At 38.9% G+C, this 12,707-nt stretch overlaps 1 protein-coding gene across 1 annotated transcript in view; it reads right to left on the bottom strand.

The window, feature by feature from the left end:
• Positions 1-54: 54 nt before the first annotated feature.
• dnah7 (dynein, axonemal, heavy chain 7) overlaps positions 55-12,707 on the bottom strand; it is a gene marked incomplete at its 3' end in the record, with an annotated part of 74,158 nt that continues 61,505 nt past the window's right edge. Inside the window, exons 55-65 of the mRNA XM_079428839.1 lie at positions 12,339-12,515; positions 10,115-10,276; positions 9,782-9,982; positions 9,496-9,657; positions 8,436-8,621; positions 7,025-7,162; positions 6,679-6,909; positions 4,775-4,927; positions 3,830-4,007; positions 1,596-1,699; positions 55-261 (exon numbers count right to left, since the gene is read on the bottom strand). Of these exons, the coding sequence (XP_079284965.1) occupies positions 55-261; positions 1,596-1,699; positions 3,830-4,007; positions 4,775-4,927; positions 6,679-6,909; positions 7,025-7,162; positions 8,436-8,621; positions 9,496-9,657; positions 9,782-9,982; positions 10,115-10,276; positions 12,339-12,515 (1,899 nt within the window). The remainder of the gene's footprint in view (positions 262-1,595; positions 1,700-3,829; positions 4,008-4,774; positions 4,928-6,678; positions 6,910-7,024; positions 7,163-8,435; positions 8,622-9,495; positions 9,658-9,781; positions 9,983-10,114; positions 10,277-12,338; positions 12,516-12,707) is intronic.

Raw genomic sequence — 12,707 nt, 5'->3', positions numbered from 1 at the left:
TAAAAGCTACAGATACTTTACTACAGAGTCAAGTGAAGGATACGAGAAGTGTATCTATGAGTTAAGCTGACACAGTAAGGCCACGCCACGACGGATCCAATGCTCCGGAGGCACGTCTGAATTCAGGGTCATTGCTATGACATAGTTGGTGGAGTGTCCAGTGGTGGAAAGGGTCCCACGTCTCTCGCTGGTCTTGTAGACTGGAGAAATGTAGCACTGACGCTCAGGAATGTCCTGCTTCTTTATGGGCTTCAGCCAGATCTACAGATAAACAGTATGATGTGTAGATGAGAAGCATTTTCTTTGCTCATCCTCTCTCCCTACAATCTGTTTTGATTCTGTTTACTATATAAATATGCATTTTCAGTGTAATGGGATGTGGTTGGTTATTTCAACATTTCTGAGTCACTAAGAATACAGTGGTGAATCAACATTCATTTTTCCCTTGTTGATAAGCTAACCTTTTTCCTTGGCTTGGTATCCAAGATAACTGAAAAACAAAGACTCACCAAAAACAAATTCAAAACCCCTTTATCAGAAGCACTTAATGTACCTCCTGAAACGAACAGATACATAAAAAGTTGGTGGTTTTAATATGACTTATGGATGTTTATTTTCAGTGTTTCAGATGAAATGCTTTCAGCTGAAATTAATAATGGCCTTCGAAAGAAATTTGCATTTCAAAGTTTTACCGTAAGTAACAAATGCATGTTTAATTAAGTTCAGCTCTTGTCAAAAAGTTATTTTGGTAATGAGTTGTCCTGAAATGTCTGAATATTAAACAGCGGTGAATGCATTATTTATTGTGGCAATGTGCATTGTGTTGAATAAAGAGGGCAGAATTAATAGAAATATTTGTTTTCTCTTCCTGTTCTGTTAAGAATACTTAACCTATTTGAATCTCACTTGCTATGATATTCATGTCATCTATAGACATAACTAGAACTCCATAACGTTTTTTATTATGTAGTTTAATACTTAAACTTTCTTCAAGTGACCCAAGAGTTGGTTGAGGAACATGGTGATGAAAAGAGCTGTCTTCAAGGAAATGTGAAAAACGGGGTGTCAGCACAGACCACCTGCTGGGTGTAGGCTGCTGAAGTTCAGATTTCCCTTAAAATGTATTATGTATGTATGTATTTGGTACTGAAGAGAGAATGAAGCACTTCTCTAGCTGTGTTGTGGCTGTGCTGGAATTAAAATCAGCATATTGTTTTTCTTAATACATTATCAGTGCCACTTTTTTTTTTTTTAATGTGTGCACATTTGAATTATTTTTTTTAGCATTATTGTCCCTTGATTTAACATTTTTGCATGCTGCTGTGAAATTAGAAAAAATTCTCTCAAAATTGCTTCTTGTTTCCATAGTTACTGTTATAGTTTGCCGACAGGCAAATACATTTTTTTGAACTGCACTGAAACTTTTGAATTGCAAGTATTTGCTGGTTTAATACATTCTTCAACCGACTGCTCATTCCAGAGGAATGCCTTTCTTGTGACTTAAATCTCTGTGTGTAATATGTACCCACATCAGGGGCTATGCATGATGTTGTCAGCCTCATTTGACTGAGATTATACATTTTACAGCTTCTCACCACAGGCATGGTGTCATGTAGGATTTTGGGGTAAGACTCTGCCAAGCGCTTTGTTCTCCGATCCCATCGGGCACCATCCAAGAAAAGGCCACGGATGTAAACACCTAAGCAAAAATAAAGAAAGTACTGAGGATTAATAATTAGAAAAAAAAATGGGTACTGCAAAAGGGCTTTCGCACTATAGGAATTAGGAACTAGAAACCAGGGTGGTCCCCCAAGAACTACATTTTCCCCTAGGACCAGTTTCCGCCAGTAAGAACTCTAAAGTAACATAATCCAGCTAACAAAAATGTAATCTGACCACAGCACTTATCATCAACAACTGGAGGATGGAGGATGGAAAAGTTCCTGGACTTACGAGTCAGTCCATCTGTCACTGATTTCCATATTCGTGAAGTTAGTTTGTGGAGTAAATATATGCAAACTGTGTATGTAAATGGTTTTTTAAAAAAGGTGGAAGACAGTGTTTCGTATGACATGCATTTGGCCAATCAAGAGCCTGAAAAGGGTATTTATTTTTAAAATTTCTTAAACGATGACAAAAATTGAAAGCTGAGACTTTGTTTCATACCTAAAGTAACCTACTCTGTCTTGTCTGTCAGCTCGTTGTCAGTTTATTCTTTGCTTTGCAATGTATTTGTCACTATGTAAGAATGTGTGGCGTGAGAGCGGCATGGCTTGTTGGACATAGCAACAGAAACGAAGGGGGGGCGGGTCTTTGTGAAGGGTCAATTTAGTCCCCCAAAAAAGGCATTCCTATAACTAAAATAGTTCCCAGTTACTATAGCGCAGACATACCAAAAAAAGCTTGTTCATCCACATTGTTATAGGAACTATGCAAACGTACCTCCGGAGTGAAAGCCCATCATGAGAATTTTAGAATTTAAAGGGACAGTTCACCCAAAACTGACAATTCTGTCATTAATTACCCTCATGTCGTTCCAAACCTGTAAAATCTTCGTTCATCTTCGGAACACAAATTAAAGGGGTCCTATTATGCTCTTTTACAAAGTCTTGATTTTGATTTTGAATTTGAGAGTTTGGATTTTTAATTTTTTGTTGGTTTCCATCAGAAATACTGTGATATAAAAACACCTGCACCGGGTTTCGATTTTGAAACGTGCAGTGCTCCCCACCCCCCAACCATTCAAATTTCCGTATGCGGGATTTACAATTTGTGATGTCATAAATACAGGAAAGCAACTTTGTAGTCCAAACTGTAGTTTTGAACTGTTCGCTGTAGTTCTTGAAAAGGGAATAGCTCCCTTTGGAGTGGACTTTGAGATTTGTAACACTGTAGATCTTTTTATGCCCAAACATACACACTGACTAAAATTCAAAAAGTGAAAACGCATAATAGGACCCCTTTAAGATATTTTGGATGCATTCCGAGAACTCTCACCCTACCCGTAGACAGCAAGGATTTTCTTTGCGCAGAAAAAGTATTCTTGTAGCTTCGTAAAATTACAGTTAAACCACTGATATCACATGGACTATTGTAATGATCTCGTTGCTACATTTCTGAGCCTTGATCGTGAAGGATCCTTGCTGTCTATGGTAGGGTCAGAGAGCTCTCGGAATGCATCAAAAATATCTTCATTTGTGTTCCGAAGATAAATGAAGGTCTTACAGGTTTAGAACGACATGAGGGAGTAATAAATATAATTAAAACATACTGCTTTAGGTCAAACAGTGTGTCGTGGTGACTAATGTCATGTCTCTTCACAAGGACACAGGCTTAAATGGATGTCACTGGTTAAAGTTTAGCTGGGAGCGTAGTTTGACTGGCTTGTAAGCTCAAATATTTAAGACACGAGGAGCTGCAAAAAAGTACGAGTAGAAAATCCTCAAAATAATACTTGAATAATGAAGTACTTTACACCCCTGCACACAAACGCACACTAACTAAAGACCAGTCCCATTTTATACGCTGACTGACTGAACTATAAAAAATAAAGTAGACACAACAAAGTATCTGTTAAAGTCAGACACTCATAAACAGCCTCATGCAGCGTGTTTCCTCTGGAGAGATGCTCATCATGTACTGATGAAAGAGCAGCAGGGGTCTGATGTCAGAGCACTGTAATGTTGACTCTGATTGATGGCACTCAGCCGCGGCGAGGGGTTAATGAAACTGTGTCTCTCTCTTCCCTTTTGTCACTTGTTTTTTTGCATTTCCCTCTCATATATTTTACATTTCATGCTTGTCAATACTCCTTCTTTGTCTTTCTCACCATCCTCTGGCGGGGTTTTGTGTTCCTTGTCCTCCATGACTTCAAAGTCGAAGCTGAGCAGGTCAATGGGGATGGTGTATTTTCGGGCGTAATTCTGCTGGCTTCCAGTGAGGAAGGCCTGAGTGAAAAAGAACCCGGACATCCAGAACACTGCAGGCGTGCCATCCACATACCAACCCTGTGTGGATGACACAGATGATACTGATATTAAAGGCCAAAATCAAGAAACATAACATCAGCAGTCACAACTAATTCTTAAGGCATATCCTGAAGGCCAAAAAGAAACCTTTGGAATATAACAGGCTCAAAATTGTATTTTTATTTTTTATTTAAAGGAAGGGTACTTGTATAATACATTTACAATTCAGTTCTTTGCAGAAGCAGTGTTGTAATCTGAGCTCACTGAATGAGACTGTATGTCAGCTGCATTTCATGTGATTTCCCCGTGGCTCACGATGCACACTAGAATGCTTTCTGCTTCAACTGCTTTATGTATGAATGTGCATTTTAGTCTCCCAACAACACGCTGGAAAGCAATCAATTTGAAGTAAAGACTTTGAATTAATCACTATCAATTATTAAGATGTATTGTGGTTACATTATTATTACAGGATTGTGTTTGTGGAATAAAACATGTATTTATATAGCATTTCTATTCATATGGCAGTTATTTGAAATATACGTAAATATTTTTATGTAAATTTCCTTACTGTGTCTTTTGGTAAATTGAATGCAGCCTTGTTTAATAAAAGTATTATTAATACATTTGTTTTATAAAAACATCTTACAGACACCAAACTGAATATTAAATGACTGTAGCCTTTAAGACAAAGGATGTTTGTCTAAGTGATTACTGTGATTTTCACATGATAAAGTGTCTAGGGCACAAATTATGGTGGAATGAAAATTATACTACTATACGTGCTAAATGACTACAGAATTTACCTGTAAAAACTGGAGTCTTTCAAGAAAGTCACTGATGTAGCTTCCCAGTGGTTTAAGGCTGGGATACGACTTCTTCATCCACATGGCAGGGATGCGACCCTTCAGAATGCTGCTGACAACTTCCTCAAGTTCAGCAGACATGACCACCAGACCCTATGCCAACACACACACATGCATTCATTAATTTTGTGTCCTTTTACCCTGATTGTTTTTAAATTATCAAGAGTGTTCTTCTTTTTTATCATTTATTTACAGTATCACTGTCTGAGCATATTTACTAGAACATGACGTCATATTTACAGTATATTGCCATTTACTCTTCCAGGGAAAAGTTATGTTGGCCTTTTTCTTTAAGTCTTTCTAAGTGCTGGTTTCAAAGGTTTGTATTTGATGTGGTATATAGATGTATGATCATGAATGATAATGAAAGGGTAAAGGAGAGAGGCTCCTCGGAGCAGAAATCAAGCTGTAGTCAGGAAAGATAAAGGGATTATTTTAGGGTTAGATTATAGGATAAGGGTTCACAATGTGTAAATGAAAGCCAGGGTTGTGATCAGATCTCAGCATATGCATCCATCTCACGCTAACTGGGATCAGAGTTGTCAGTAGGGATGCATCGATCCGATACTCAGGATCGGTATCGACTCCAATACGGTCATTTTCTGCGGGATCGATTCAAATCCGATATTGTGCGTATACTATTCTGTGTTATTGTTGAGCCCCACGAAAGGCACAAGAACATTATAAAGCACCATAAAGTTTTCGTGCACTATATTTCAAGTGTTCTGAAGCTGTTCCATAGTTTAATCTGAGGTACAGATTAATATTTAAGTCTTTAAATTCAAGTTCAGGTAAACTCTTCTCTCCGCCGCGGCTGTCTGTCATCCTCCATTCAGCATTCAAACTGCGTGTCGCGTTCGGTTACTACAGTCAAACTCTCTTCAAGAGCGCACAGTTACTGAGGTTTAAAACTGTTAAAAGAAAAGACTTAATTAACTTACGCACAGATTTAATACACTACACATCAATATCTCTTCTCTTTGTACTTTGAACGTTTCTATGCGGACTTATATATAAATGTATTTGCTTGTTTTTTTAATGAATGTATTTTACAACAATTCAAAGAGCAATGTGTATAATTTCACCAGATTTAGTCCTACACTTATTCACTTTTAATTGTAAATAAAAATGTTTCACTAGGTTTTATAAAATTATTGTGCACCCATGATTTTTCTAGAGTATTTTTTGCTGTATTTTAAACCAAGTTTATAATAGTATTTTTGTCATAGATTATGATTATATATTTTTTCATTTGTTATTTTTCATTAAAATTACGTTATCTATATGTAGTAGATTGTGTTTAACACACAGAAGAGTAACACACAGAAGTATAGAAATTCTACATCGATTTAAAAAAAACTGCGCTGGTATCGGATTGGATCGGTATCGGCAGATACTCTGAATTTTTGGGATCGGATCGGTTCTGAAAAAATGGTATCGTTGCATCCCTAGTTGTCAGTCAGACTAAAGGACAAGGAGGCTCAGCTGGAGTGCACAGCATTAGGACATGCCCTGGGGCACAATGAATTTTCCTCGTATCTTTCAGCAGGGAGTGAATGTTCAAAAACTTTTCTTAGTTTGCATTGCTTCTATATAAAGGTTTGTGTGGAATTAGTAGCATAATTTAAAAAAATGTGCAAATATGAAACAATGGATCAACGCAAACAACCCAAAAATGCCTTTTAGAAAATAAATGCAACTTTACAAGAGAAAAAACGTGATGCTACCATATACTCCTGAGCTAATTGAATGTGGCTAGCTGGAAAAATCGGAGTACAATTTGGCCTGGAAACATGATCGATAGAAGTGCTGAACCTTCACAGTGGTTTTGCTAATGTTCTGACCTTGATGGCCTTCTGGATGTTGACACACGAATCCCGGATAGTCTGGAGGAGTTTGTTGAATCGTCCCATCTCCTGCACCAGCACTGTGTTCATGCTTTGGTTGTAGCTGGTGGGGTACTTGCGCATGGCAGCATCTGTATCGAAATCTTGAGGAAGTTTATTGAGAATGTCTGCAGCCACCTCGTACACCATGTCATCTGAAGATGCAGCACTGCCACCTGAAGAACGGGACTGTGAGGGAGAAATGGGGCAAAAAATATACAAACATCAAACAGGTCATTATAGTACTTTAAGAGCTACTTTAAACTAGCTACTTTGCATCAATAATCAAAATATTTTTATGCACCTGAGTGAGAAGAATGCTGTCAAACAGCAGCTGCGTTTCCACTTGGTCCTTAGTAATATCAGCATTGGCATTCATGCCAAAGATTTCAGGTGAGGGATTTAGAGGAAGTGTCTTCGTGTACTCAATGTAGCTGTTATACTGAAAAGGAAACAATCAGCTTCTTAACGCAACACTAAATCCAGGATGGCGATGCTAAATAATGGCATGCACTTAGAACAGGCTACCCTTGAGATTGCTGACATTTATAATAATGGCTATGCAAATGACTTTCATGAATAAAAGATTTTGAGAGAAAATGCCAAATAAAATTGGGCATAGATTATACATGTGCTCGCAAATAAATCAGACATCACCACTGGCAGCAACCCGCTGTGTTTAGTTATTGAACTTATAGCTCATAATTCCTTTTCAGAACTTTCATAAAGAGGCGGACCAATGCCTCTCCAAAAGATGCATGTTTTTTTTGTTTACCAAAGTCAATTATATCTGTAGGCATTTTAAACACAACCGTATAATGTGGATTCTGACCCACGAGCTGACAAACACCTTGACTGAGCTTGTACAAAGTCCAGAATTGTTGTTTTCTCTTATAATTGCTTCCTCTTAGGCTTTGTTTTGAATGAGAAACCTCGGCTTGCAGAGGTGCATATGGTCTTCCTCTGAAGGAAATATGATGAAGGAAGGAAAATGAAGCCTTTGTTCAGTTTGGTTTCCGGCGTTATCTCTGTAGAGAATCTCTTTGAATTTTATATGACAGAAATATTGAACTAGCTTTAATGTCAGCTGTGGAAATTTTGTCTGCCATAACCCCGCTAGAACTGGACAAGCTTTTTAAGCTACAAAATGTATTCTTTAAGGATTGATAACTTAAATCAACTCCGCTGTATCCATCTGCTGATTCTACAAAAAAACTATCTGCTCAATCCACTGAAAAGTATATTGATATTCATTCATTTTCTTATCTTTTTTGTGTCATTTTTATAGGACATTTTATACTATATTTATTGTATTTATTCTTGAACTTAAGAAATAAATAATACTTGACTTGACGCAACTGTCTTCAACATTGATAATTATAAGAAATATTTCTTGAACACCAAATTAGCAAATTAGAAGGATTTCTGAAGGATCATGTGACACTGAAGACTGAAATAATGTCTGTTAAAAATTCAGCTTTGCCATCACAAGAATAAATTACATTTTGAAATATATCAAAATAGAAATATATCAAAACAGTTATTTTAATTTGTAATAATGTTTCACAATATTACTGTTTTTATTGTATTTTTGATCAAACAAATGCAGCTTTGATGAGCATAAGAAAGTTCTTTCAAAAAGATTAAAAAACCTCAAACTTCTAAATGTACATATAATATGACAGACTGAATATGCTGTACATAGTGTGTCTTACATCTCCTTCTGGTGGTGAGTAATACAGGCCACTAGGATCAAACTTGTATTCAGTGTTGTCAATGATTTCGGGGGTGTAGAAGATGGAAAGGATTGTGCGCAGGGTCCTGCGATCCCAGTCGTCTGTGACACGACCTCCGTAGTTACACTCTCCTGTCATGTAGCGAAGAGCATCAAAAGGGATCTCCTAATAGGAACAAATAAAATGAGGGAAATTACCATATAACAAAAACTAAACTTAATAATATGAACAATACATAATATGGTGGATGGAAACTGTCTTGGGATGATCAGACTAACTAATCGGAAACACTTAATGGGAACAGACGACAAATCCACTTCGATGATGAAGCATTTTTGCAACTCAGCTCTTTTTGAACTGAGGTGAAGTTACTTTATCTCGAAAAATAGTCCTCATGATTACAACTCACATTTCTTATCATGAGTGTCATTTATTTTAATTTTGAATAGTGTGGCTACATCATTTTGACCATGAATCTAACAAAGTCAGCTCAGGTGAGGGCTGTGCCCCAACTTTTTCACCCTATTGTTTGGAATGCTTTAAAAAAGACAAGAAAACCCCAATAACAACCTTTCATGTGTCTTAAAAGCATGGCCGCTCAACAAAGGCTCTTTTTTTATTAAGTGGAGGTGCATGTCAGGCAGGTGGGTTTGATATAACGATCTTCAGGCGGGATATGAAAAGATGGACAGAGGAGTGGCAGGATTGTGACATTTCCTGTTGAAATTTCCCTTGCTAATGCATTGGGTGGCACTCCGTAGCACTGGAGAAATGTCAGAGCATTCAGGGAGGCTCTTGATCAGTTTGTGCAGTCTGCTTGTTTTGAAAGGAGGAAGGGAAGAATGAGGAGTTCTTCTCTGAAGCTGGGAAATGTCAAGAATGCTCTTTTTTTAGGGGTGGTTTAAAGGGGCACGCTGGAAAGCATGAAAAGGAAGAGGATGACGTGAAGTGTGTGTGTGTGTGTGTGTTTCAAGAACAGTAAAAGGAAATTTGTTTGTGTGTGAATACAAAGACAAGACATGTACACGTGTGATCTCACCTCATACTGGTCCAAGAACATTTGTAGCTGCTGGACTGAGATCCGCAGGTCTGTCTCGTTGAACTCATAGGGGATGTTCCAGCCTAGAGGACCAAATTTTCTCCTCTCCTGGGCCAAGGCGTGGAAAAAGCACAGGCTGAACAGCAGCTTCTTAAAGACAGCCTGAAAACACACAAACAGATGCCACTTTTCTTACACGTAACGGAGTTCAAAAATAAACATTAAGAGCATCAAAGGATATGCATCATATTGAGAGCACTTTAAAAACCCTCTGTGAAGGGCCTACCGGCTTTGAGCTACTGTCAAAGAACTCAGGGTCTGATACGGGGTCCATGTAGAAAGAACGGATGATGTTGGAGCGCAGCCCCTTGGGAGCCTCATTGGTCATTTTGACTCCGTTTTGTAGTACAGCCACGGGAAAGTTGGGAGAGGGGTAACTGGTCAGCCACAAGCGGAAATCTGGGTGAGTGGTATCTGGATTCAGCTCCTGCAGAAAGTCAAAGTGCTGCTTCAGAGTATTTCCATTGGTGGACCTTGTTTAATGTTGTAGACATGCACACATTGACTATGAACAGCAACCATCCCATCATGTTTGGATCATCTAATTTTTATGTACTACCTCACAAACACGCTCAAGGGTGGACATCCAAGAGGTGGCCAGGTGGCAGTTCTGTAAAACCACCCAGGTTCCCTCCTTGACGCCAGTCTCAATCATGCTCATGGCAATGGGGCCCTGACCTTGTCCCAGAGACAGGGAGGTCAGTCTGTTGCCTGTGAAACCCTGAACAACAAGGCAGATATGGTGTTTTAACAATACAAAGAGGATCACCCTTCACACAAGACATCACACATAACAAACCAAAACCCTTAAATGAGTGGTTGATTGTGAGATCTATCAGTCTGGAAAAGGTTATAAAGCCATTTCTAAAGCTTTGGGACTCCAGCGAATCACAGTGAGAGCCATTATCCACAAATGGTGAAAACATGGAACAGTGGTGACCCTTCCCAGGAGTGGCCGGCTGACCAAAATTACTCCAAGAGCGCAGTGACAACTCATCCAAGAGGTCACAAAAGACCCCACAACAACATCTAAAGAACTGCAGGCCTCACTTGCCTCAGTTAAGGTCAGTGTTCATGACTCCACCATAAGAAAGAAACTGGGCAAAAATGGCCTGCATGGCAGAGTTCCAAGACGAAAACCGCTGCTGAGCAAAAAGAACAAAGGCTCGTCTCAGTTTTGCCAGAAAACATCTTGATGATCCCCAAGACTTTTGAGAAAATAATCTGTGGACTGACGAGACAAAAGTTGAACTTTTTGGAAGGTGTGTGTGTCCCATTACATCTGGCGTAAAAGTAACACAGCATTTCAGAAAAAGAACATCATACCAACAGTAAAATATGGTGGTGGTAGTGTGATGGTCTGGGGCTGTTTTGCTGCTTCATGACCTGGAAGACTTGCTGTGATAAATGGAACCATGAATTCAGCTGTCTACCAAAAATTCCTGAAGGGCAATGTCCGGCCATCTGTTCGTGACCTCAAGCCGAAGCGAACTTGGGCTCTGCAGCAGGACAATGATCCAAAACACACCAGCAAATCCACCTCTGAATGGCTGAAGAAAAACCTAAATCCTATTGAGATGCTGTGGCATGACCTTAAAAAGGCGGTTCATGCTCGAAAACCCTCCAATGTGGCTGAATTACAACAATTCTGCCAAGATGAGTGGGCCAAAATTCCTCCACAGCGCTGTAACAGACTCATTGCAAGTTATCACAAACGCTTGATTGCAGTTGTTGCTTCTAAGGGTGGCCCAACCAGTTATTAGGTTTAGGGGGCAAGCACTTCTTCACACAGGGCCATGTGGGTTTGGATTTTGTTTCCCCTTCATAATAAAAAACTTAATTCAAAAACTGCATGTTGTGTTTACTTGTGTTATCTTTGATTAATATTTACATTTATTTGATGATCTGAAACATTAAAGTGTGACAAACATGCAAAAAAAAAAAAAAAAAAAAAATCAGGAAGGGGGCCAACACTTTTTCACACCACTGTATGAACAGCGATTCTGTCTTCTAATGGATTCACAAGTTTCAAAATCAATGTTCTAAAGCAGTGGTTCTTAATCCTGTTCCTCACGTCCCCTTGCTCTGCACATGCTCTGCTCTGCATCTCTCTCTCTCACCTGATTCAGATCATCAGCTCGTCTGCTCCATCAATAAACTGTGTTCCAACGAAACACTTTGTGTATAGACAGACAGATATTTTTCATATAGCTACGAGAAGCGTTAAACATGACATGTACACGGTTGCCGTGGTAGCGAGCAGTACTTGCTGGCAAAAACTTCTTACAGTTACAAAAATGCTACAACACAATCATGTATTCTGATGTATTAAAGCTTAAATCAGGATAAAACCCTATATTAGAAGCTAACATAAGCAGTAACATTTACAAATAACAGCATGTCTAAAAGTATGAGACAACAACAAACAATACCATTCTAAAATGTCCTGTAAGGGCTGTGCTTGCACAGGTCCTGTTCAATCCTCTTTACTAATATTCTCTGGGTCTCAATTGGGCTCAAATTTATAAGCAATATTGACGACGTCATTGTTTACAATACAAACGGAGCACATGCCACTGAGGTGAGGGGTGTTACGTTTCTGGACTGCACTAGGTGTTTAGCGAATCACAACACTGGGCCAGCTAACCAATCTGAGCCCATTGCGTATTTCTGAGGGAGGGGCTTCATGAAACCAGGAAATCATCAGAGGGTTCATAGGAGAAGGGACAGAACGGTGTAGAATAAAGGTAAATTATGTGAAAAAAGTCCTTAATTGTCCATACCTGTTCCTCACCAAACTTGAGCAGTGCTGCCATGGGATCTGATCCCGGAGACAGGATAAAGATGAGTGGAGCGCAGCAGTGACTGTCGGCAAAAGCCGTGGCCAAATTAAAGGGTGGCACCTCAATAAACTGCTGCCCCAAGTTGTCTGACACAAACTCTTGAACCATGGGAACAATCTGAGATGGGTAGAGACAAGGTCTAAATCCAATGTGAATATTCTTACATTTGTACTACACAGTATTACATCTAACAAACACAACAGTAAAAAATAAATATTGTGACATATTATTGCAATTTAAGATTAATGTTTTCTGTGATGGCAAAGCTGAATTGTCAGCAGCCTTTACTCCAGTCTTCAGTGTCACATG

The sequence above is a fragment of the Barbus barbus genome (genome assembly GCF_936440315.1).
Source record: "Barbus barbus genome assembly, chromosome: 11".
NCBI classification, from domain to species: domain Eukaryota; kingdom Metazoa; phylum Chordata; class Actinopteri; order Cypriniformes; family Cyprinidae; genus Barbus; species Barbus barbus.
Note: the sequence above shows the minus strand (reverse complement) of the source record. Positions and strands in the feature narration are given on the sequence as shown.